Raw genomic sequence first — 26,619 nt, forward strand, 5'->3', positions numbered from 1 at the left:
AAATTTTCAGAAACTACTTTACTTATAATACTGTAATACATAGGTTATAGCCCAGTTGGTTTCAAAGACTTTTTGAGCAACCCCCAACCCCAAATTTTAAGTGTCCTCCATGTCTTTGACAGGTGTATATGACCATGGTAAGATTGTTTATACCTTATAGTTTATGACTGCCAATGGCAATATTCAGCCCTCGTCTTAAACAGATTTTACTTGGCGTTATACATTTTTAACCATTTTTTTTTTTTTTTTTTTTGAGACCGAGTTTCGCTCTTGTTACCCAGGCTGGAGTGCAATGGCACAATCTCGGCTCACCGCAACCTCCGCCTCCTGGGTTCAGGCAATTCTCCTGCCTCAGCCTCCCGAGTAGCTGGGATTACAGGCACACGCCACCATGCCCAGCTAATTTTTTGTTTTTTTATATTTTTAGTAGAGACGGGGTTTCACCATGTTGACCAGGATGGTCTCGATCTCTTGACCTCGTGATCCACCCGCCTTGGCCTCCCAAAGTGCTGGGATTACAGGCTTGAGCCATTGCGCCCGGCCTAACCACTTATTTAAAAATGATCTAAAGGCAAATAAAATGCAATAGTAGTATAATATATTGTCATCTTTCTTTCCTGCCATACTTGGTTAAGAGGGTCTGATTATGTTGGAAAATTATGAAAAGCAAATGTAGTAGGTGTTTTTTTCTCTGTTTCCATTTCCAACAGAAGGAAATGACACTGCCTGGAATGTTGTATAGCCTCCCTCTTGAGACTGGGGCTTTTGTTAGCTCCAAGAGTGCAAAGATATCATATTGGCATAACATTACTAGGTGAAAAACCATTGTGAAGATTTAGGAATGCACTAAAAAAATAGTAATACTTTTGAATAAAGAACACTCTTTGGCACACTTCCTATTACATAACTCTTAATGTTTAATGACAAAACTCCAGCCAGTGAACAGGACAACACTTGGAATTTGTTTTGCAAAACACTACAGTATATGAAATTGCCATACATGGTAGCCCTGGTTTTCCATTTTTGATCTTCAGCTTATGTATAATTCTTTGTATCAGGATAATTTTATTTTATTCTAAGCCACTAAACTTCACATTCTTGGTAGTGCTGAAAAAGACCAGACACTCTAGGGCTGGAACTCTTTGGAACTGGTAGATCTGCACACCATGTCTCCTAACACATTGGTAAGTGTTTATGAATATGTAAATTGGGATTTTAAAAATCCAGGGCGATAGGTTAAGTAAACAGTCATTGCCTCAGATTAACTGATGTTAAACCAATAATAGTGTGTTAAAAAAATGTTAATTTGAGGCCCAACTTCTTTTATTATTCTGATGTAAGTGACTAAATTGCACAGTATTATAGTTGCAATGACTATTCATTTCATTCCTTTGGTATCTGGCATTTGAGCATTTTGTGAATCTGAGCATGCTGGTCTGTTCTGCCTGGGAGTGAAGTTTCACAAGGTAGTTTGAATGACAAACATCTTAGAGCTTGCTCACATTCCTTGGTGGAATAGTCACTTCTGAGAGAAAGGTGTGGCTTCGCGGTCTGGGAAAAGGACTGCCAGCCAGGAACATGGAGTTCTTCTGGAACTAGTTCTGTTCTCTTTATGGATCAGCCAATGCTAATGAATATATCTAGGCCTCAGTTTACCGAGTTTAACAAGCTGGTTAGGGAAATCTAATTAACTGGGATGTATTGAGTAATCATGAATGATATCTGTTAAATGATTTGGAAGGAAAAGTGGTATGAATGAAATTGAGTTGTTATTTGTATAACTGATTCATTTTATAAAACAAGTAATAGAAGTTTTATTTTGGGGGAAAATTACTCTAAAATAAGAAAATTTATTTTAATGTTTAAATAGCTTTTCTAAATATTTTTATTTCTAAGTGGTTTTTTCAAGTTAATAAGCTAAATGTTCTAAATGATGCACATAATTAAATTCATGATTAGCTTCCATTTAAAGATAAAAAGGTGGTCTCTTTATTCTATATAACACAGGTAAATCTTTTCTGAGGTCCCATGCATTGTAAGAATGTAGACATTATTAACCTTAATGTTCTACAGAAAAAAAAATTAGGATCAAAGAAATGTACAGTCAATCTAGAGCTTGAGCAGGGTGGTAAAATGAACTGCCTGTTTTAAAGTGATAAAGACTTCCAAGAATTAGATGTAGGTTCCAGAAAGAGAAAATTGTGCATACGTGCCCAAACAAAATGGGGGTAGGGATGCGAGAGAACTAATGATTGAGTTACTGTGATGTTCTATATCTGAAAGAATAAAGTTAAAAAAAAAATCAACCTCAAACGCAAATGTTCCATTCTGGTGGCATTGCTGGTCAGTGTTTTCCTATCCCAAATCCAGGCCCCCCCAAATTAATCAATCTCATATGTGGGTTAAAAAAAAACCTCTAAAAATACATTGTGATTCTCTACACTAGGAAGCTTTAAATTTCCTATCTTTTCCCGCTTTAAAAAAAAATGAAAACAGAACAATGGATCTTCAATTCTGTGTCTGGGATCTCAAACTTGGCTCTGAATATGTGTTTCAAATCTCATTAATTACGATATTGGTCCCAGGAGATATAGTTGCTGATGCAAAGAACACTCTTTGTACTCAAAATAATTTGAACAAGGGCAAAGAAGCATTTTATTTACATGTGTAAACATTTAGAGGAAAATAAAACAGAGATGGTACGGGTAGCTGCTGAGCTGTTTTAATGATAATTGATTTGATGACTTAAGCTTTAAGGTTACTATATATAGGATACATAATCATATAAAAGTCATGTTTTCACTTTGTATATTTGTCAGATGAGAACATTCTTGTAAAGGTAACTCTGACATTAACTTGGCAAGTTCTGAACTAAGACCTTTTAGCATTTTATTCTTTCTAGAGACTAAGACCAAATTGTTCTAAATTCCATACCCTACTGTGCAGATCTATAATTTATTTATTTTTTAAACATCAGAAAATATGCCATTACCCACAGGACTTTTACATGTAACAAATCTGGGTAAAGACCAATCAAATGAATAAATTACAGCAGTAGACAGCAAATAGCTTCTCCTGTTTTCTTTCTTCAATTTCCTTTCTCTATAGGAAATAGGAAATTAAACCATGGCTATTCATGGTCTTGCGCTACAAGAACACATATGGGCATACATTTTCATCCTATTAACAAGTTTGTTGACTTGGCGGCAGAAAGTAAAGCACACTGTAAAGATGTCTTAATGTCTTACTTGAGGAGGGTCATCTATTAATGCACAGCCCAACCTAAAAGTCTTGCATTAAACTCTGGTGGTACCCGTTGGCTGCCTTTAAGTGGCTACTGAAGAGCAAGTGCAAGCAGCCTTAGTTATACACAAGAACCACTTGGAGCTTATAAAAAAAATGCAGGTACTTGGGTCCATCCCCAAGGTTTCTGATCCAGTTAGTATATAAACAAACAAAACCCAACAACAATGAAAATAAAGGCAATTCTAATATGCCATGATTGAGAAGCATAGTTAAGAGAGTACCAACACCAGTGCAAGGATAATGCCTACTTTGTTTTTGGATAGTAGGACAAAGACCACCCTTAGTTCATTTTTCCAGGGGCAGGCAGCAGGGTGGCTGAGAAGCTGCCAGAGCTCTCTGGGAAGTGACAGCATTCTTGGAGCAGCATCTTTATAGGGAGTATTCTATGTGTGATGGAGCCTTGAGATACTAAAAATTTTCTATGTTAAAGCCCATGGAAGTAGATAATTGAACAACAAATTACATAATGCTAATCTTGAAGTTGAGTCTGTAAACTGTGGCAACGTTATACACATTTGAGCATTTTGAGCAAAAGTTCATTAGGAGAGGCTGACTGGCTCAGCTTCACTTCAATCACCCAATCATTGCAGGTCATTAGAAAGAGAAAGGAGAATATGAATGCGATATCCCAACCACCCAATCGTTGTAAGTCATTAGAAACAGACAGGAGAATTCTGAAGTTAGAAATGGCAAATTACTTATCTTGGAAATTAATCTACTTAAGCCAGTGTATTTTTTTCCCCCACTCCCCACTCCCCATTTCCTTGATTGGCTGAATTTTTGTCCTTTTTTTCTTGTATCTTGTGTGTTTTTTTTAACCATGTCTGTCCTCTATTGTATTTTTAATCTTTTGCTATGACTTTCTACGGCTTCTTCATTAATCCTGTATCTTCTAGTCTTTTCATCTTTATATACCTCACTTTTCCCGTGTTTTTTTTTTTCCTTTTCCTTAACACGAGTATAGAAAGTCCTTCCTCTGTATTTTGCCCAGTTTTGATTTATGTTTGGTTGCCAACCCCGCTTTTGATTCTCGACCTCTCATTTTTGCTAACTGTCCTTCCTTAACCTTGTGTTGATTTTTTATTCCTATCAGTTCTGTCAATGCTCACACCCATTTCTTTCCTTTCCATCTACCTCTGTATCTCCATATGCATTTTTATGATCCTGCTACTAAATGCTGAAAGATATATGTGTGTGGAATAGAACGGTACTTTAGTCGACGCGAATCCTATTTCCCTGTCCTCCCACAGCTACTTCTTGTCTATTCATCCTTTCCATATGTCGCCCTGTCCCACTCCGGTCCGTACCCTTCTTCCCAGTTTGAAGCCCATCTACTTTCTAACCCCATTATTACCCGTCTGATTTTACAGCCAAGGATCTCAACAAAATAAAGGATGCAGAGCTCTACTGGGAACCAGGTTGTGTGTGTTTCAGAAACTTTTGCGCGTTTACTGAAATGGGATTAGGGATTTGGATACAGAAACATTCTCGGGCAACCTTTCAGCCCTGGCACAGCTTTGTACACCTTGGAGCGAGCTGGGGCCTATTCTAACCGGCAAGGACAGGGAAGTCTTTCAAGACCTTCTCTGGCCTTTTTCACTCCAGGGGTCAGGATGAATAGGCATCACCGACCCAAACTGTTAAACCAGGCCGGGTGGGGAAACCTGGGGCCCTCTTCTGCAGCAGATCCGGCGGGGTGTCCATGGCGCCGCGTGGCTCCGTGCGAGGAGGGTTTGGGGTACTAGCCGCTGCGGCCGCAGGAGTCACCGGGCCTCTTTGGGAGGTCCGCTCACCACTCACAGAGGAGGCCGACCCCAGCCCGGGCACTCCCCTGGGGAGCAGGGCGCGGCCCGGGTGCCGCCACCGCAGCAGCGCCGAGGTGCAGTGTCTCCCCCAGGAGGGAAGGCGAGTCGCTCTCGGTCGCTCAGCCCGAAGGTCGAGGGAAGAGCCCCAGTGTCCCTCGTTAGCCGGCCCTCCGGGAACTGGGCGGGGGCGACACCCCAGGGAGCAGGGCTGAGGATGGCAGAAATCAATCCTGGGTACCGGCGCGAGGTCACGTACAGGAGAGGGGCGAAAGAGGGGCTGGTGGGGGCCCCAGGATGGCTGGGGCCGTTGCTCTGTCTGTGGACTCGGCGGGCGCCCCGAAGTCTGGGGCCGCCACGGCTCCAGCTCCGCCGGCCCGGCCAGAGACTCCAGGCCGCAGTTTCTCCTCCTCCCGGCGCCTTCTCTCCAGTGAGGAGCCGAGCGCGGGCGGCGCGGGGGGAGGGGTGGCGGTGGAGAGAACAGCCAGTTGTTTAAAATCCTTCTAGAGCAGTTTCTAATTCCCCCCTTGCGCCCGGGTTCGGAGGGGGAGGGGGGGAAGGAGAGCGGGTGGAGGGAGGAGAGCGGAGAGGGAAGGAGGGAGGGAGGGAACCGGGGAGGGAGGGAAGGAGGGAGGAGACTGCTGCTGAGGCTGTAGCCGCCACCGCGCGCTTCGGCAGGCCGGAGGGAGGGGAAGGCCTGTCAGTCTCGCACGTTGCCTTGGCGAAGGGGGCGGAGCTTTGGCGTGGGGCGGCCAATAGTGGGGGTGGCTGCGTGGGTCGCCATGGGGACGGGGCTGTTCCCGGGGAGGCTGTGATGGGTTGACAGGTGCGTGACAGTGGGAGCTGCTCTCGGCACAAGCATGTACGGCAAAGGCAAGAGTAACAGCAGCGCCGTCCCGTCCGACAGCCAGGCCCGGGAGAAGTAAGTGTCTCCGCTTCTCACCCACCTCCGCCTTCACACGCGCGCACACTCACGCACGCACTCGCACACTCTGGGAGACACAGACACTCTCCGTCCGGGAACGCCGGGGGTGGGCTGGCAGGGGGAGGGGTGCCGTGGTGGGGGCGTGTGGTGCGGGGAGCGGCGCTTTTCCCGGAGGTGCGGGCGCGGGGCGGGCGGCCGCAGGGGGCTGTCCGCAGGAGGGAGCGGGTGTGTTGAGGGGCGGCGGTGGTGCTGGCGGTGTGGATGGAAACTTGTTTGGGTGATTGAGGGAGATAACCCGCGGGTTCACCTTCCAAAGTAACTTTCGAGCTGGGGTCTGGGGCCCCGGGGACCCGGGGAGCCGCCGGGGGTGGCAGCAGGGGCAGCTGCGTGGAGGAAGGCGCGCGGTGGGAATGTCGGTGTTTGGCGGGCCGACCGGGTCGGGGCCGGGGTCGGGCGGGCGGCGCGGGGAGCGCGGCGACGGGGGCCTGGGCGCTGGGGCTTGGGGCGGCGAGCGCAGTGAGAGGCGAGGGCGGCGGTGCCGGGAGCGCGGCGGGCGGAAGCCGGGCGTGGAGCGGCCGAGCGGGGCCCCGCGGGGCGCGGAGACGCGCGCGGGGCGCGGAGGGCGTGTGCGGGTGTGGGCCGGGTGGGCGTCCCGGCTTTCCTGGGCTAGCGACGGACTCGGCGCCCGCAGTCCCCTGCGCGGCGCGGAGCTGGGGTGGAGGCGGGTGGGCGCCGGAGACGCCGCTGAAGTTTGGGAGTCGGAGAGGGAGGGAGTTCCAGGGGAGCCAAACTGTGCTGGCGAGGAGCGGGGTCTGTTGGAGGAGGCCGGCGTTTCTGCCTCTCGCAGCGGACCCAACTCCGCGGCGGCGGCGGGCGAACTTTTTGTGAGGCTGGCAGCCCCAGAGCGGCGGGAGGGGCGGGCTTGGCGGGGCGGTGGTGGGGGGCGCGCGGAGGGGAGGTGTGGGAGCCTCCGGGGGCGCCGAGGAGGGCAGCTGCGGCGGGGAGGGGCGATGGTCCGAAAAGGGGTTTGTGGGAGGGGAGACGCGTTCAGGTGGGAAGGAACCGCTTGGTTGCAGTTGTGGGGAGATACAGGTGTTAACTTCGGTGGGAGCCCAGGAGGCAGCTGGCGAGAACAGAGCCCCTCCCTGCCCGGGTTGCCACTGTCACGGCACACTGCAAAGCAGAGCGGTTTGCTGCTATTCTTGTGTATTTGTAACGGTGATTTGGTTGTTACTAAAAATGAGAACGGATAGTGACTGTGACCACTGAGGAAGAATCCCCCCTCCCATTTTTTTTTTTTTTTTTAACTATGCAGCAGATTAGACAGTGATTCCCAGTAACCACTTAAACTCTGAGGGTCAGGGCTATCCTTGTCATTGAACGCACCCCATCTTTCTGAGGGGGTTCAGACCAGGCGAAAAGTCTGAGAGCATCTCTCAAAGGTACTTTGGTTACCTTGCGCACAGAAATAGCTGCATAAATAAAAACCGAATGCGCAGGCGACTGAGTTTTCCTCCTTGCTTTAGGCAGTTAGTCTCCCCCTGAAAGTTTCGTGTGCCCTAGAGATGGGAACATTTCCTAATCTTTGTGTTGGCAGCAACACACTCAATTCCCATAGGATTTAGAGGTATCAGGCCTTGATGTAGCAAAGCAAAACAAAACAAACAAACAAAAAAAATTAGGAGAGAGGCTGGTTTGTTTTTTTCCAAGAGGTATTTTCTGAGCTGCATTCAGGATCTTGTTGCTGTGACAAGGAATATGTAAAAGACGTAGCGTTATAGCCTGGTTAAGAAACGGCAGTTACTAGAATTGAAGTTTTGAAATGCAGTCTCATTCGTGTGCATTAATCATTTTGTTATAATGTGTCTGATAAAAACACGTGAAGGAGGATGTTTTAATGATTACAGAATATTTGAATTTCACATTAGAGTGAAGGAATTGAAATGTATTGAGGTATTATCTTATTTTGGGGGTGACTGAATTTGAGAATCAAAGTAATTTTAGATTTTAGGTGAACTGTCCCAGGAAGGGGTGAACTTTAGCTGAATCCTATTCAGTATCCTGATGACTTCTTACATTTTTTTTAGTTTCTCAGATAATAACCAGAAAGTTGGAACTTGTATAACTGTGGTCCTCTGTAGCGCTAATTCTGTGATTTCCCATGAGGAAAACAAATAATTGCCACTTTGCTGTCAAATCTACCAAATTGAACACCAAGTAGCATCTACTCTTGTGAGCAGATGAGGGTTCTGCTAGATGGTGCTATTTGATTTAAATATATTTCTTCCATTCATTTCAATTGGCAGCAGGAATTCTTGACTGGTTTGCCTTATGAACTAAATATAGGTGAAGAGGCCGCTTTTGAAGAATTGACAATGACTGTTCTGGGTTGTCATTGCATTAATTTCTAGTTGAATGTTGTTTGAATCTAAGACAAACATCAAGGTAGGTTCTGTGTTACAGAATAAACAATTTCAATTTGGTGGGAAGAGTTGATCTAATCTCCCGGTTTTTCTCTTTATGTTCACTTGGGACTTTAATGCCACTATTCTGCAACAATGTACTCACATCTGAAGATAGGAATCTTGAAGTCATCATTAAAATGGATGTCACTAAATTTTTGTTAATTTTTACGGTAGCAGATTATAAAAGGTGAAGAATTCTCCTTTAATAAGCTCATTAGAACTGTTCTTATCTTAAAAATCACAGAACTAATTTGTTTCAGTAACAAATATGTGCATTTTAACAAAAACATTCTGCAAAAGGAGTCATTATTATAAATAATGGCATGCATAGGAAATAAGCACATTGGTTTTATAATCTATCAAGAAATGTGTTTTCTAATATGAGTTCATGGTGTTTAGTTGACAAGTGCTTACCTGTATTAGATCTTTGTTTGTCTTTCCTTAGGAGGTCACTATATGAAATATTTGAAGTGAATTCTTGGTTTTACACAGTTTCTATAATTTCAGCATACAGTTCTGAACATAAAAATGACCAGGGTAAGATTACTTACTTACTCTCTCATTTTAAGAAAAGCAGATCAAGTCTTAATTATAGAGGGACTGATTGAAAACCCTTGGAGGGAGATGGGATGTAGAAATTTTAATTCTGATCTTGTAGGTCATTTCTTCCTTTAGCAGACTTTCTTTGTAACACTTATTGCAATTGTAATTAAATAACTGTAATTGGCTGTTTAATATCTAGTGTTTCCTAAAATGTAAGTTTCTTGAGGGTAGGGGATAATCTAATTTCTTCTCTACGGTGTTTTGAACGTTAAGGTGCCTTCTAATATCAACACATTGATAAATTGTTATTGAAGATATTAGACTCATAGGATTTTTTTAATGTAAATTTCTTTTTCAGTGACCTCCAAACTAAACTTGTAAGTTTCACGTTCTTTAGCTTAGTTGTATTTCAGAAATACCCTCAAACAACACATCGAAAGTAACTATTATTTGCCATCCTGTGTGTCAGTCACTATGTTCAGTGTTTTATGTATGTTTTCTCTAATTCTCCCAACAAATCTACAAGACAGGTGCTTTTCTTTTCTCCATTAAAGAAATATGAAAACTAAGACCCTGAATGTCTAAAGAACTCACCCAGGGATACAATGCCAAAAAATAGGAAAGCTGGGTTTCTAACACAGATTTCTCTAACTTTAGAACCTGTGGTTGAAGACGAAAGATACATTTTTCAGTGTACCAGATTGTCTTCCTGAACTAGGGTAGGATGCTACAGATTTAGGGAACAGAATTACATAATCAGATGTAACAGAGTTTAAAGATTTGATCAAATATGCAGTCTTAACCACTGGTGCACCCTGATGCTTATACCCTTCATTTGGCAGAAGGCAGAAGGCACAGAAATTTTAGGAGTGAAAGTTGGAAGCTTAACATAATGAACAAAACTTGTTTTTTCAGATTTTTCCCCAGGAAGTTTGTTTGATTACTTGTTTCAAAGTTAAACATAATAGTTGCAAACAATTCCTATATGAAATGTTGCGATTAATTTTTTATTAACTAATTTGATCCTTTATGTAATAGCACAGAAAGATGAATCTGCTAGATAGCAAAGTTGGACATAAAAGGTACTCATAGTATACATTGACTTTTATGTAGTAAACTAGCCAGAAACTATAGGAATCAAACTGTATCTAATCTTGAGTTCTGAAAAGTAACTTTGGCTTTTAAATTTTCAATCTTAGTTGAATATAACAAGAAGAAAATACCATATGCTTATTTCAAAGTAGTTATGGTCTAATGAACATGTAAATGCCACTTCATATAAAAGAGAGTTTATAGGGATTAATATCTGCCAGCATCACCTTGTTCTCCCTTTTACCATTAAGGTAATTCAAGTATTCCACCATCATTAATGTACCCTCTGCAAAGAAAAATGACAAACCTTTCTTCCTTTCTGAAGGAATAAGGCAAGAAAAGTAATAGAGATCGCTTCAGAAATGTATTTGACAGCAATTCACACAATTCAGGATTTCCAAAACTAATGAAGGAGTATCTTCCTGGAAATGAAGTTTTGTATAAAATATTAAATTGCCCCTCCCCCTTTTAATCTCTAGAATGTTCCTCCAAAATACTAAACAACTTGCATCTGAAATGTCATGTTAGCTTTTGATTAATCTTTTTCTGTTATTTTAGAATTACCAAAGCCCTTTATTTTTAAGGAACATATCTAAAGAAAGAATCTGGGTAAGATGTTCAGAGTTAAGTTTTAGTATGGTTTATCCAGAGATTTATTGTGACTAATTTAGAAGTAGTAGTAATATTATAATTGTTCTTCAGAGCTGTGAAAGAAAAAGTTGGAAATTTTTATTCTCACACTTTCAGAGCCAGTTTGCCACAAAGAACCAACTTAGGATGCAGACAGAATCTCTACATTTTAGTTGTTCTGCAGTAGTAGACAAAATATGCCTTTCATCTTTAATCACTACTAAAATTATTTTGTTTCAAAATTAGAGCATACTTTGTGGGGCAGGGGCTTGAATACCCAGGTTGCAATTTATTAATATGTCACCTCAGTCGTTGAGAGGTACCAGTACAATTTGGGGAAAAAAACAAATTCAAATTTAGAATCTTCTTTCTTTCATAGAAATCACAACCATTGCATTAATCCTGAGACATAGGATTAGGATGGAAGTACTGAGTTTGAAAGACATGAAACTACTGGGAATATATAATTTAAAAATAGGAATTCAGTTATTTTGGAATACATGAGGTTATCCTCTGTTGTTATGTATACATTATTGCTTTGATGTTGGTGTGGGAATTACAGATTAAATATTTGCATGCTAGTGACATATATGAGCCTCTGTAAACGTATGCTAAAAATATTAGTTTTATTAAGAACTTACTTTCTGAAGGGGTGGACTTAAAATAGCAGTGGAGCAATATAATAAGATGTATTTGTTAATATCTGAAGAGTTTGGAATATATAAGTAATCAGATTTTAAACATTATCAAACTTTGTATGTACTTTACAAATGTAATATGTATTCATGAAAGTTTTGCTGACACATGTATATAACCTAGCATAACAAGGATTGTGACAGTTACTTGATTATGAGATTAAAACCCTATACATACTATAAAAGTGACCTGAAGGGTGGTCCACCAAGATTAATGTCCTGCCTGCCTGCTTCAAGTAGTTAGAGAAGTAGCAGAGTCTCTTCTTAACTCCTACAAACTGTATTTTATTCCTTGTGTGAGGACATTAAAAAACAGGTGGAAATATGTACCTCCCAGGGAAGAATAGAGTTTTTCCAGATAACGTTAACATTTCTGGTTTGTCATATTTGATAAATGGTAACTTTGGTTATGTAGGTTAATAGTTAAGAACTTTTGAAAAGTGGAACTATTAATGTTTTTCTAATAATTATAGGACCAAAAATTCATCTGGACTCAAATCAGCAGGGTCAGTCTCAATGCAATGGAGTAATTATTATTATTTTTGTTCACTTTTTAAAGGCAAATTTCAGTGGGTGTCACTTCTTTAGAAATGACAAAGCTACTCTCATCTTTTCCTTTAAAAATGTTAATTACGTTTCATGTATGACTCTAAACAGCTTTCAGACAACAATGAGCTATTGTAACATTTTATATCACAGTTTGGCTAGAGTGAGCATAAACCAATGACCTGGCAATCTCCTATTTTTGATCTTCTCTGTTAATTTTGCTTCATGACTGTAATGTCAAACAAGTAGTTAAGCACAGAAAAAAAAATGTAGGGCAAAAAAACATAGCCCTTTGTTATTTTTTTTCTAGTTTTAAAAGATTTGTTTTTGTAACTGTAGGTGTTAAAGAGTATGGTTGTAATTACAAATATAGCTTTAATTTTTAATTAGTTTTAAACCTACAGTACATTATAATAGTGATGAAATATTTGTAAAGGCAAGAATAATAGATGAAAATATATGTGGCTCTGTCCATGTAAGTTGGGAGAGGAATTGATGCCAGTAAAAGACTCTTACCTGAAATTAATATGATTTATTTTAGTGATCTGATATTTGCCTGATTCTCCTTTTATTTCATCTATTCCAATTTGAGAAAAAAACAAGAGCTACTTTATTAATGGAAGAAATCTGAACAAATTATTAAAAATGATCTCATTTTAAATGGGATTAAAGTGAATATTTTCTGTAAAATAACAAAATGCTAAATGGCATATGAAGAGTTTGTGGAGTTTTGTTTTAGAAAATTATTGCTTAATAGTAACATTAACAGCAGTGCTATCATTTGAGTGTCTTGTTCGTTTGGTACTTGTCTGCATTATCTTGTTTAATTCCCTCACATCCAGTAGGCTGTAGGTACTGTTTTCGCTTACTATTATAGAAGAAACATCGGCTTGAACTCATTAGGCTTTTGGCTTCAGGTATCAAAACAGGAGACAGAAAATAGCTTAATTGATCAGGTTTAAAAGGAAATCTTACATAACAGGATGTCTAGAAGAAGTAGTTTAAAAGTTGATTCAGTGAGTCAAGAACATCAGGGTTCAGGATCGGCTTCTCTGCCATCCTCATAGTCTTCCTCTCATGAACATAATATGGCTGCCTCGGGTTCCCAGCATCACTTCCTTACACACTCAAGTGTAAAGGCAGGAAGAAGGACAGAGTTTTTCTTTCTTTGTTTCTGTCTCATCAATCAGGGAGGAAAACTTTTTATTGAAGTTGCTTAGGAGACATCTTCTTATCTCTTGTTAGAAAGAACTATAAAATTTATTCCTGGAAATGAATTATGTGAAATGCAGTGGGATTACTATAATTGGCTTACCTGAATTACATAAACAAAACTTGAGATCTTTAGCAAGGAAGATATATCTTTAGGATATAGGGAGAATAAAATGAGTCTCTGCTTTTGTGAGACTTTCAAGTTTGAAGGAGAAATATATAATAAGCAAATAAATGTACTAGGCAACTTCAAATAGTCATATATACTATAAAAGTAATGAAATAGTGTGATGTAGTGTATGACTGGGAGGCTGTATTAGATTGGGTAGTCAGAATGACCTGGAGGCTATGTTAGATTGGGTAGTCAGGGGAAGGTTCTTGGAGGAGAGGATATTTAAGCAGAGAACTGAGTAATATTGAAAGAACCAGCCATAGAAAGGTTACAGTATTTCAGGCCTGTCTAAACTACTATTGAAACTTCTCAGCGTCAACATAATTGCTAAAGGATATGTTAAATTTGAGTGAAAATTGGGATGAAGAAGCTATGTTTCCCCGGTTTTGTTGAGGAATTGGGTGTTGGTTTTAGTTTATCTGATCTTCCTAGATAATGGGGTTGTTGTCTTTTATCTTTCAAACCCTAAGGATAAACTTGTTCTGAAGGACAGTGAGGCTTTTATAATGATGATGATAGAAATAACTAAGATTTATTGAACACTTAAAGCCTACTGGATTAACAGAGGTTGGTACAGTTGGCATAATAATTTCTCTTAAACCTTCTAGATTGGATTGTATACTCTCATAGCAGGCTCTTTTTTCATGTTTATTATAAATAATTAATTGCATAACTTTTTTTTTTTTGAGACAGAGTTTCACTTTTTTGTCCAGGCTGGAGTGAAGTGGTGCAATCTCAGCTTACTGCAACCCCCATCCTTCCATAGCCCTCCCCTGCTCCGGGGTTCAAGCAATTCTCCCCCTTCAGCCTCCCTAGTAGCTGGAATTACAGGCATGTGCCACCACACTCAGCTAATTTTTGTATTTTTAATAGAGCAGGATAGAGAGGGGGTTTTACCATGTTGGCCAGGCTGGCCATTCCTGACCTCAGGTGATACACCTGCCTTGGCCTCCCAAAGAGTTAGGATTACAGGTGTGAGCCACTGTGCCCGGCCATTTGTGTGATGTTTAATGCCTCATCTTCTAGTTAGATTGGAAGCTCCCTGAGGGTAAGGAGCATGGCGTCTTCTTTACCATCATATTCCCGCTGCTTAGCACAGTGGTTGGGTTTGTGATTATGTATTTGTGGAATAAATGAGTTAAGGATGTAATAAATTGGACATATTTCACAATAGTCTATCACCGTATCTAACTCATTTTCTCCCCAATACTCCTAGTATTTGGTATAAGAATTAATGTAATTTCTAAAAAATATTTTTCTATAATATGGGCATTCAGTATTCTTTCTGTGAATTTCAGGACTATCGGAAATTATGATGAAATGTGTGTATATTTTTAATGTGAATTTTTAACAGAATGTTCCCATTTTCTTTGTGTTAAATTCAATAATATAAATGAAATTGTACTTTATAGTTTTTAAGATATTTTATTGTGTGGTACTTTGTTTTACTTAAGTCACACTATAATCATATGAGGTAGGTGCTATCTCCATTGACTAGTAAGCTTTATAAATGGAAACTGACTTACACAGCTAGGCTAATACAGATAATATGTGTCAGACCTGAGCCATATTTACAGATTTTTGGTTCCAAGGTCAGTGTTCCTTTCATTATGCTACAGCTGCCTCTTTTATGATGAGAGATTCATATATATTTAAGAAGGTTTAAGTGTAGATTTGATTCAACAGAGAATCATAGATTAGATGATAGTTAAAAGTTTATGTTGGTACTTTCATTAAATGAAAAATATTGTTACAGTGTGTTAAACACAATCTGTAAAATTGCTTAACTCCAAAAGTGCCACATCATCAGTAAAAGCTGATTTTTGTTTGAAATCTTTATGCTTTTGGTTTATAAGTGGATAGGTACAGGACTTAGGATAGTTTTGGGTTTTTAATTTGTTAAGACAGACTAATTTTTATCAGTGAACTCTTCTCTATTCCTTTGCCATTTAGCTTCAATTTAGAGTGTTGGGTTAGGGGTAGGGAAAGGTAAGACTTTTTTCCTTTTATATCTCTCTCTAACGGGAAGAGAAGTCTTTCAGTATGACTTATTGAGAGAATATTCTTTTTTCTTTTTTACCATTTTAACCATTTTTAGGTTCACAGTTTTGTGGCATTAAGTACATTCTCAATATGGTACAACCATCGCCATTCTCCATCTCTAGAACTTTTTCGTCTTTCCAGACTGAAGCTCTGTACCCATTAAGCAATCATTCCCTACTCCTTCCTTCTCTCCACCCTTGACAAGTACCATTCTAGTTTCTGTCTCCAAGAATTTGACTATTTGAGGTATCTCATATAACTGGGATCATACAGTGTTTTTCTTTTTGTGGCTGGCTACTTTCGATAGCTTAATCCCTACAGCAACATCATAAAGTAGATGTAATCTCCATTTTATATATGGGGCAACTGAGTCTCAGAGGTTTTATATTTTGTCCTGGGTCACAGAGTAAATTGTGTAGTCTGGATTCAAACTCAGGTTTCTTCTGCACTGCCCATTTTAACTATTTTGACTCAGTGTGTTTCATCGCTTAACATGGAGGAAAAATTGTAATGGAAGTTATGGGAGGTGGCGTGAGGAGGGGAAGGGAAAGTCCATATCTACCATTTTTAGTTGCGGTGGGAGGTAGTAGAGGATAAGAAGTTAAGGAAAGATTAGAAGCATTTTATAGCTGCTTTTAAAAAGGTGGATAGAATTATAGGTACCAAAATTGCCTCATAGATAGCTACAAGATCTTTAGCTGGTAGCTGAGATTTAACAACATGGATGTAGATGCTCATCAGAGAGGAACATGCCAATTAGGAACTCAGGTTATAATTTCGGATAGTGCTCATATTCTGTAACTAGAGGCAAAGTAATCTGCTATAAGTTACTTCACTTGGTAAACTTTGGAGTCCGAAATATGTGATACCTAGGAAAAAACTACCCTGTAATTTAAGTGTCTTTTTTGTTGTCTCTTCCAAGCAGCATATTGGGCTGTTGGGCTTTTTTGTTTTGTTTTGGACAAGGGCATCTGAGCAGTAGTGAATCATATTGGTTCTATTACCTAGTCATTTCTGTAATACTATTAGAAAAAATAGAAATAATTTCTTTATTTTTTCAATTATTATGTACTATTTGTCATTTATAATTAGATTAAAATTATGTGATTATTATACATTATCAGTATATTTAAGCAGTAGCTATATTGGGAAGCTATTAAGGTGTTTCAGTAAAATATTTTTTTCACCCTGGATTAAACTTAGTGGCTGATACTGTTATTCCTTCACTTAGAAATATTGTAATGCAAAAACTTCAGTGAGGTTTCTTGCTATCAGATATATTACACATACATGTACACATATATTTGTATGTGTGTATATCTGGGGAGTAGTTTCCAGGTAGGAGTTCATCTTGGGAAGATTTACTAATTAATTTTGAATTCAGTTGTGATGAGTCAGTTATATAAGTGAATTGGAGTTATGAATTCAGGGCCACAAAGATTAGGGTATAGGCAAGTTTTTACTGAAATATTAAAGGTTGTTGTTGCTTTTCTATAAGATAGGAGTATAATCGACAAGAGTAATCATTGACAAGATAATATAGCAAGTACTGGCAAAAATTCTGCTAGTTGACAAAATGTTTTTATGTTTGTATTAGGTCCCCAGCAGAATAGCAGAATGGCTCCCTTAAAGAGTTAGTTGTGTAGAATCATATGGAATTATACAGAATAATAGTTGTATAGAATAGCCTAAGAAAATAGAGCTTCTTAAAAACCTGGATTTTGCCAAAAGAGCATTTAAAATGTTTTTAAAACTTGTTAACTGTTTTATAGTGTAAATCTATATATATATTTTATAGTGTAAATCTATCTATCTATATTTTTTATTTTATTCTGCTATCTCCCCACTCTGTTATTTAAAAAATGTTAGCCGTCTGTTATTTGTTAGCCTCTGTTGAGCCTTCCTGAGGCAGATCTTAATAACTTGGCAATCTTTGCCCATCTCTCCCCATTCAGAGGGGCCTCACTATCAGCCATTACCACACTGGGTAGCAAGCACTATAATGGGTATGGAGAAGGTGCTATGGGATTTCTGAAAAAAGGCATTGAATCTAGGCTAGGGCTGTGAGAGTGTCAGGAAATATTTCTAAGAGGATGGTTATTGAAAGGCTAGGCATTAGTCAACTTGGAAGATGGGACAAGTGAAGAGTATTCTAGCCGGAGAGAGAAGCATGTATAACAACATAGAGGCATTAAAAGGTATGATATATTTGTTGACATGCGGTAAACAAATATATCACACCTTTTAATGCCTCTATGTTGTACATGCTTCTCTCTCCGGCTAGAATAAACAAATGGTAGGGGATAAATCTCTCAAATTAAATCAGAACAATTTCAAGAACAGCCTTAAATGACAACTTGACCTAAGAGATAAGCAATTAAAAAAAATTTTTTTTTTTAATTTTGAGACTGAGTCTCACTTGCAGTGGTGCAATCTTGGCTTACTGAAACCTCCACCTCCTGGGTTCAAGCAGTTGTACTGCCTCAGCCTCCCAAGTAGCTGGAACTACAGGCATGCGACACCACACCCAGCTAATGTTTGTATTTTTAGTAGAGTCGGGTTTTACCATGTTGGCCAGGCTAGTCTCAAACTCCTGACCTCAAGTGATCCGCCTCGGCCTCTTAAAGTGCTGGGATTACAGATGTGAGTCACTGTGCCCGGCTTGAGATAAGCAGTTTTAACCAGAAAAGTTACACCATCTCAGATGCATTTTAGAATAATTATTCTACAAAACATACAGAGCATGGAGTAAATGGGGAGATAGATCCATTAGGAAGCTATTGCTGTAACAATACAAATGCTTATGGTGTCATCCTTTTTCTATACCAATGCAGTGTACATTTCAGGATGTCGAATAGGTCAGACCTGGCGGCCTAAGTGTGAAAATTAGGATTTTTGAAGACAGGTGCAATTATTGGTAGAAGTTTCAGTTACAGACTTTGAGATATAGGAGGAGAAACAGGTAATTTTAAAGGTGTAAGGAGGAAGATGATGAGTTTAGTTTGAGATGCCAGTAAGATCTAGAGATGGAGCAGTTAGGGAGGAAATTGGGTATGTAGATTTTGAGTTCTACATACCCAATGGAAGATGGAAGAAGTCTAAGCTGGATATACAGAATCGGGAAAGGATAGGGACAGAGAAAGAATATTTATAAGCATAAGGTATTTGTGTTTCAAGCATCACGGTAGGCATGTTATAAATCATATTTTGTGCCAATATTCAATATCCTTAAAGAACAGAACTTTCAGCCCAGAATTTCATATCCAGCCAAACTAAGCTTCACAACTGAAGGAAAAATAAAATCTTTTATGAACAAGCAAGTACTCAGAGATTTTATTATCAGCAGGCCTGGTTTACAAGAGCTTCTGAAGCATTACACATAGAAAGGAACAACCAGTATTAGCCTTTCTAAAAACATACCAAGAAGTAAAGAGCATCAACATAAAGAAGAATTTACATCAACGAATGGACAAAACAGCCAGTTAACATCAGATGGCAGTAATCCTAAATCTATATAGACTAAATCCCCCAATCAAAAGATACAGCTAAAACCCAAAGGTATGCTACATCCAGACCCATTTCACATGCAAGGATACACAAAGACTCAAAACAAAGGATGGAGAAACATTTACCAACCAAATGGAGAGCAAAAATAAATAAATAAATAAAAAGCAGAAGTTGCAATTCTTGCATCTGATAAAATAGATCTTAAAGCAACAAAGATATAGTGGTAAAAGGATCAATGCAACAATAAGAGCTAATGATCCTAAGACCCAGATACATAAGACCTATAAAGAGACTTAGACTCCCTAGACTCCCACACAATAATAGTGGGAGACTTCAACATTAATATTAGATAGATCAACAAGACAGAAAATTAATAAGGATATCCAGGACTTGAACTCAGATCCGGAACAAGTAAACTTAGTAAACATTTATAGAGCACTCCACTTTAAATACACAAAATATACATTCTTGTCAGTACCACATCACATCTACTCATATTTAAATGAAATATTGATCGGCCATTATTAAGCACAATTATTGGCAGAAAAGAGGTTTTCAATACCCATTTTCAGAATAAAGCAACATTCCCGTTCCCTCTTTTTCTTTCTCTTTTTCCCTCTCCTTCACTCCTTTTTTCTTTCTTTTCTTCTCTCCAAAAAAAAAAAGAAAAATAAATCATATTTTGTACAGTGTTGTAAAGTGAGTATTATTTCCATTTTACTGATGAAGAAACTAAGGCTTTAATAGGATACGTAATTTAGCCGAAGCACACATGTTAGAGCTGGAATCTGAGCTCAAGGTTTAGTTTATTATTTCTCTCTTTACAAAAGTAACTGTTGAAATCTGACATTCATACAGAAAAATGCATATATCCTAAATGTGTAATTTGATGAGTTTTCACAAATGGAACACACCAGTGTAACCAAGTACCCACATCAAGAAAAAGAACATTACCAGCACTCTGGAAACTTCATACGTGCTACCCACCTTGCTTGATTTTTAGCAGCATAGATCAGCTTTTCTTGTTTTTGTTACTTATGTATGGCTCATTTGTTTTTGCATCTTACATCATTTGAAGCATGAAATGGGGATAAAGCCATTCTTCATGGGAATAAGCAGGGAGAAAGTGTGAGGAAACCAGAATTTTGGGGAATATTTAAGATGTAGGTGGAATAAGAGTTTGAAATTGAGATTGAAAAGAACAGAGAGATAGGAGAGAAACTCATAAAGGACTGGCATCAACAGAAGTCAAGAAAGGGAGTTTTGAGAATGGAAGGATAAGTTACAATGCGAGATTAGTAGAATGAACAAGATGGTTCAACAGGGCTGAATTTTTAATTTAAGAAACAATCTGTGACCTTAGGGAGGACGGTTTCAGTGGAGTGAACTCAAGTTGGCATGCGTGTTTTGGGAAATTTATATAAGATGAGATGGTAGAGACGTCAGATGTGGACAGCCTTCACTGGAAAAAGAAAGTGTAGAGAGAAGACGTAATTGGAAGGGGACATACATTTTTTTGTTTTTTACTTGGAGAATTTTGCATGGGTGGCAATATTTGAGGGAATACTATTTGGTTTTATGGTGTCGTAAAGAGGTTTTGTCAACTCCGAAGAGTTTTGATCCACTTATTAAATTATTATTACTGTTAAAGGATGACAATAATGGGATGTTACAGGGGACATGGAAAGGAAAGCCAATAAAGTGTTTTTCAGCTTTAGTAGATGGGTGTTGAAAGTGACTGTAAGTGTATCAATTTAAAAAAAGAATGATTTTTGGGATGGATTACACTTGCTAGCTTTTGTCAACTGCTTTTAAAAAAAGTTTTGAATTGCAGGAGATTAGAATTAAAGGGATCGTTTTTAAGTGATGACCAGAAAGTAACTGTGGTGCAATGAAGAAAAGCAAATTAATAGCTGCCCACCCTGGCTACCAATCAGGCCATTAGCTTGTAAAGCAGAAGTTGGATGGAAAATTATTTTTTAACTTTCTGTTGGTTAGCCAATTCTAACTCTTCTTTAGAATTGTATATCTAAATTTTCTTTCTACTTTTTAAATGGGTAGAGGGGATAAACGAGAATACCTGAATAAAACCCCTATTTACAGAAAATTGAGTTACTTTGATTAGCTTGCTAGTACTCTTTAAAATACTTTTTGCTATTTGAGTAACAAATATTCCAAGAAGAAAAATTAAAGATACAGATAAGCAAAAAATGAAGAAAATAAAAATAACCATATAACCTTCCATACTTTTTTATATCCATTCATGCATATAAAAATTTTGATACTTAGTAAGAGAAACAGCAAAGCTACTTAACCAAAAAGTACCCTTTTAAATAGGAGGAGAAAAGGCAACAAAAGATATAATTTGTGAGCATGTATCAATTTCTAAGTTCCAATAAATACCTTCTCTCAAGAACAATATTAAAAAAAAGTTTAAATTCATTTATTCATTAACTACTTCCTTCAGTGTCTGGCCCTGTGCCAGGCACTGTATAAGGCAGTGGGCAAGGTAAACCCTACCAGAGAAATAAACACAAGGTAAACCCTAGCAGAGAAATAAACAGGGCTTTTGGCATAGGGCCAACTTTGTGCTTGGAACAAGCCCAGGAGTGACAGAGACTGTGATAGTTTCTAGAAACAATTCAGTAGTGCTGTAGTGTGTGTGTTTCAGGGTAGTAGGGTGTTTTTGGAAAAGTGGTAGAGGCTAGAGAGATAAGCAATGGCTAGTTCTTGAAAGCTAGCCTAAGAATTCTGAATTCATCCTGAGGCCACTGGGGCTTACTCTAAGATTGGGAAGTGACTTGATCAGAGTTTATTTTCTATCAACCTGAGAACAGGAAACAAGTAATCTGAAATGTTAAAAAAATACTAATTTCATTTTACCCAGGTGTAACAAAACATGGATTGATAAATACTTTTTGTCATTTTTAAGAGTATAAGCTTAATCTCAGAGGAAAGCAAATGCAAATATAGAAATGATATAAAGTATGGTTTATTCTATTTTATCTAATATTTTATGATAAAATTTATAATATTTTGCTCTGTCAATAGGGAAGTTTATAAAATGTTGTGAATTATTTGTAAAACATGAATTTATTATTCAAATTATCTTACTAAAAAAATGCAATCAGTCCTCTCTATCTGTGGGTTCTACATCTGTGGATTCAACCAACAGTGGATCAAAATATTGGAAAATCAAAAATGGATGGTTGCATATTCACTGATCAGTGCAGACTTTTTTTCTTGTCAGTCTCTAAACAATACAGTATAAGAACCATTTACATAGCATTCGTATTGTTTTAGGTGTTATAAGTAATCTAGAGATGATTTAAAATATAGGAAAGGATGTACACAGGTTATATGCAAATACCACACCATTTTATGTAAAGGACTTGACCAGCCATCGATTTTGGTATTTTCAGTGGGTTGGGGGTGGTTCTGGAACAAATCCCTTGTCAATATGGCAGGATGACTGTATTTAAATTCAAAATTTAAGTTATAAGAAAAAAGTCCTATGTACTATATTACTAATAGTATATTTGACTTTTACATAAATCTCATGATTGTCTTATCAGAGCTTTGAAATGCAACTGATAGTATTTGGGGCTATTTATTTTTGTTGTAGTTATCAAAGATACAATAAATTAGGTTTTATTTTTAAAATAATATGCAACATCCAGCATGAGAAGAATTAACTAAAGTTTACAACCCTTGTGTTCTAAGCAAAATTTTTAAGTGCTTTGATCATTAATTTAGCATGCTTACATTCATTTAAAATCGGCAATGAGGCACATTGCAGGCCAACTTGATTTTTCTCTTGGGAACTGGAATAAAGTGACATTATTGGAAAAATCTTCAAATAAGGGCAATGATCTTGATATCAGTTGTAAATTAGTTATTTATAGGAGAGGCAATGATAGCACTGGCTGCCATTTTCCTTTGCTGATTGATTATCTATATGGTGTGTCCTGGGATTTGTTTATGTTATGGATATACTTCTTGTCTATTTTGCTTGTCTTCTGACAAGTCTAAGAGCTTTGAAATGTTTAAGAATTGTGTATGTGTTAGAGTGGCCTGCTGTCATTTAGAATATACCCGAGAAAGAGATACTTGTGTCAAACTGCAAACTAAAACCAAAGTGAAAAATAGTTTAGTTTTGCCAGCCCTTTATGGTATTAAAGATTACTTAGAGATACTTTGTCATGTTTTTTACTTAACATATTTTTTTCTTAGTATGGAAGTTTTTTTGTTAGTATGGAAATAATGCAACAAATTAAACAATGGTGTTTTTAATCTGTATTTAAGAAATCATAAAAGGCAAAGAAACAGGTATAGGTTGATGTCACTTTTCCATATCTACCTATTCGATTAAGTAGTTTTAACCCAAATAAAACAAAGGGTCTTGACTTTTGTGTCTAATCAGAAAATGTCATTCTTTTGTCTATTTAAATAAGTAGGTATTTGTGGTACAGCTTGCACATTTCTGATTGTTTCTGTAGTTAACTTTGATTTTTTTTTTCAGATAATTGCATGGCTGACGATACTTTGAAAATTTTTGGACTTCCTTTCCTTTGACGAGAGAATAGTTTCGTATCTTTTTAAATGCTTGGACATTTAACTATTTGGAATAAGTGCTAGTTAGTATCCAGGGCCCTATTCAGACAAAAATAGCCACTTTAGCTGAGGCTTATGGGAAGCTTTCAATTTCCTAAGTTATATTGCTAAGTCACTGTACTGAGAAAGAACTACAGTACTGTCTAATTGTGGCATTTGGTCAGATGAGGGGAATTATATAGAAAGGAAAAAGGAATAAAACATAGGATGAATAATTTTTTAGATTTTATAACAGATATGATTTATCAGCAAAGTTGGAGGATTAAAGACAATTCCTGGGGCTGTTCAATTTTAAGTAATCCAATCTGGATAGATTATAATAAATTCATATTTTTTAAGTATGTAGCTTCCTAGTGAGACGATTTCAGTTTTAAGACCAATGGGTTTCCACCTACGTGGCTATAATAGGGGTTTCTGACCTTTTTCTTTTCTAGTTGTTGATATTGATGGGAATGCCTATAACCATAATTTATCATGACTAAGACAATCATTTTTCTGTTGTTGGAAAGTTATAAGAGAGAGATAAATCTCTATTTTCCCTCTATGTTTGTTTATTACTCTGTGATTAGTTCTCTTCTCTTATATTAGTAAATATAACTGACTTCCAAGGTGTAGTTTTCATTCAGTGGAATCCCAAGAATCCTGAGATTGTTGGAGCCTCCATGTTTTTTTCTTTTCTTTTTTTTTGAAACAGTCTTGCTCTGTTGCCCAGGCTAGAGTTCAGTGGTGAGATCTTGGCTCACTGCAACCTCCGCCTCCTGGGTTCAAGTGATTCTCCTGCCTCAGCCTCCTGAGTAGCCGGGATTACAGGTGCGCACCACCATACCCAGCTAATTTTTGTATTGTTCGTAGACACAGGGTTTTACTATGTTGGTCATGCTGGTCTTGAACTCCTGACTTGTGATCCACCCGCCTCAGCCTCCCAAAGTGTTGAGATTACAGTCGTGAGTCACTGCACCTGGCCCAGTTTTTTTTTTCCTGTCAGTCACCTTGCCGATTGACACTAAAATGAGCTTAATAAGATTTTTATCTACTATTGGAGGATTCCAGGCCTATTTATTTTCCCTAGGAAGGCTACAGTATTTAACAAACAAGTTTATTGAAATATTTTAGAGCTTTAAATCTTTTGAAGTCACCCAAATTGGAGGCCCTTAGAACTTTGAATTACTTTCTAAGACCTCTTTCTTTCCAATAGTGAGAAACTTATTTGTTCAAGTTTTTAAAAGGCAGAATTGATTTTTTAAAAAATGTACTGTTTTCTAATTGTCTAAAATGACAAGAGATCACTTACCCAGCAGTGCACAAGACTTCCAAAATAGCTGAGCAGGGGGTAAGGGGCTAGAAGGGGTGGTGGTGGTAGTGTCTTTTTAAAAAAAATACGTTTACTAGAAAGGGCATAAGATACTTTACTTTTGTGATAGGTGCGCTTGCACAAAACTCATTTTAACCTGTAGTCACGATTTCTTCTGTATGCCCCACCCAAAGTAACCAGGCTGCAAAGCATTGTGCCACATATAAAAGCAGCATTCAGATTGCCTGTTTTGCTTTTATTTATTTGCATATGTAATTGATTGTACCTGTGAAAAAAGGAAGTTCTTATAAAAAGCAACAAAATAGGAAAAACAAGCAAACTGTCATTTCTCCTTGCAGATTATGATTTAGAATTTAGGTAAAAAAATTAAGTTTCTGAGAGATTTCATTTATTCTTGGTAGAGTTTTGATAGAAGCCTGAATGTATAAAAGCAAAATCATTTTATTTAAAACATTATTTAAAGATGTGGACAGTAAATTTACAGAGTGCATTGATGTTACTATTTATCGCATGTGTTGGATTCCAGGCTGTAAATTATTGTTACTCCGTTCCATAAAGACTACTAATTTTTAGTATATGTTTATCTTGAAGTATTTATTCTTATTATGGATCATGGATTACCACTTCATTTTGAAAAAAGAGAATTATAGTTTCCATATTTAGAAACTGAGAAATGATTTTTTAAACTTGAAGAACCAGATGGTTTAACATCATATGCTATTAATTTTTTTATATTTTAGTTTCTGAAATAAATGTACATTATGTTTTTCATTCTGTTTTCCTACTTTTAATGTAGCATTTTAAGGATTACTATTAAGACCTTCTAATTCATGTAGGTGGATCATATTAGAGGTAACCTTGATTTGATATAAGACAGCAAATCAAAGACCATCTTCTGAAGCCCATTTTAAGGCCTTGAAATCCAGTGCCTCAAAGCACTGCAGTGATGAAGCAGCAGAAGTGTTTCTTTTCCTGACATAATTGAAATGAAGATAAAACTTTTCATTTCTTTATTTAATATTATAATATCAATTATAATATTATAATTTATTATAGCAATATATAATAAAAGCCAATTCTGCTTGGGGTTTATCTTATCACAATCATATCTTACATAAGCAATAGAGGAGAGAAGCAAAATTTTGGGTATGATCCTTCTCAAGTAATCTACAAATAACTGATTTATTGTTCTTAAGGGAAAGGAAAGAATGTCTTTTAACTTGGATGATAATCTTTTCTATAGATGTGTTGAAACCTGGAAATTGAAAAAAATCTTATTAATTGAACTTTATTTGGTTAAGGTAATTGACTTTTTATTTTGTAGGGTTCTTTACTGGAATGGCTACTGGAACACTTGAAGTAGATAAACATTTTTGCCTGAAGCTTATTAAGGCAGCCAGGAAATGTTTTCTCTTACTTGGCGTAAGTAAAGATACTTTTCCATAGGATATTGCCAAAGATTCATTTGGCTTGGCAGTCACATGGATTGTTTTGTGATTGCTTTCTGAGGGCAATAATTCTGCCCCATGAAAATATTAGTCATTATGATTTTTTGTATCTGTGGTTTTCTAAAAAACATAAAGGGCCGATAGATAATTTCTTAGTAAACTATTAACATATTTGAATGACCGAAGGAACATCATGATGTTCTGCTAATAACTTCATCATCTTGCTTTCCCAATGAGGTAGATACTGTATTTTATGAGCAAAGAATCTGAGGCAAAAGCAGTTAGAAAATTAAGGCCACGCATTTCA

General features: G+C 37.8%; 1 protein-coding gene across 24 annotated transcripts in view; it reads left to right on the forward strand.

Annotated features, from left to right (window-relative positions):
• Positions 1 to 5,900: 5,900 nt before the first annotated feature.
• The window catches only part of SSBP2 (single stranded DNA binding protein 2), a 326,613-nt gene continuing 305,894 nt past the window's right edge, over positions 5,901 to 26,619 (forward strand). For all 24 annotated transcript variants that reach the window (XM_078365256.1, XM_078365258.1, XM_078365263.1 and 21 more), the window contains exon 1: positions 5,901 to 6,030. Coding sequence is in view for 9 of the 24 variants with exons in the window: in XM_008991875.5 (XP_008990123.1) it covers positions 5,969 to 6,030 (62 nt within the window). In the remaining 15 variants the exon portion in view is untranslated. The remainder of the gene's footprint in view (positions 6,031 to 26,619) is intronic.

The sequence above is a fragment of the Callithrix jacchus genome, chromosome 2, assembly GCF_049354715.1.
Source record: "Callithrix jacchus isolate 240 chromosome 2, calJac240_pri, whole genome shotgun sequence".
NCBI classification, from domain to species: domain Eukaryota; kingdom Metazoa; phylum Chordata; class Mammalia; order Primates; family Cebidae; genus Callithrix; species Callithrix jacchus.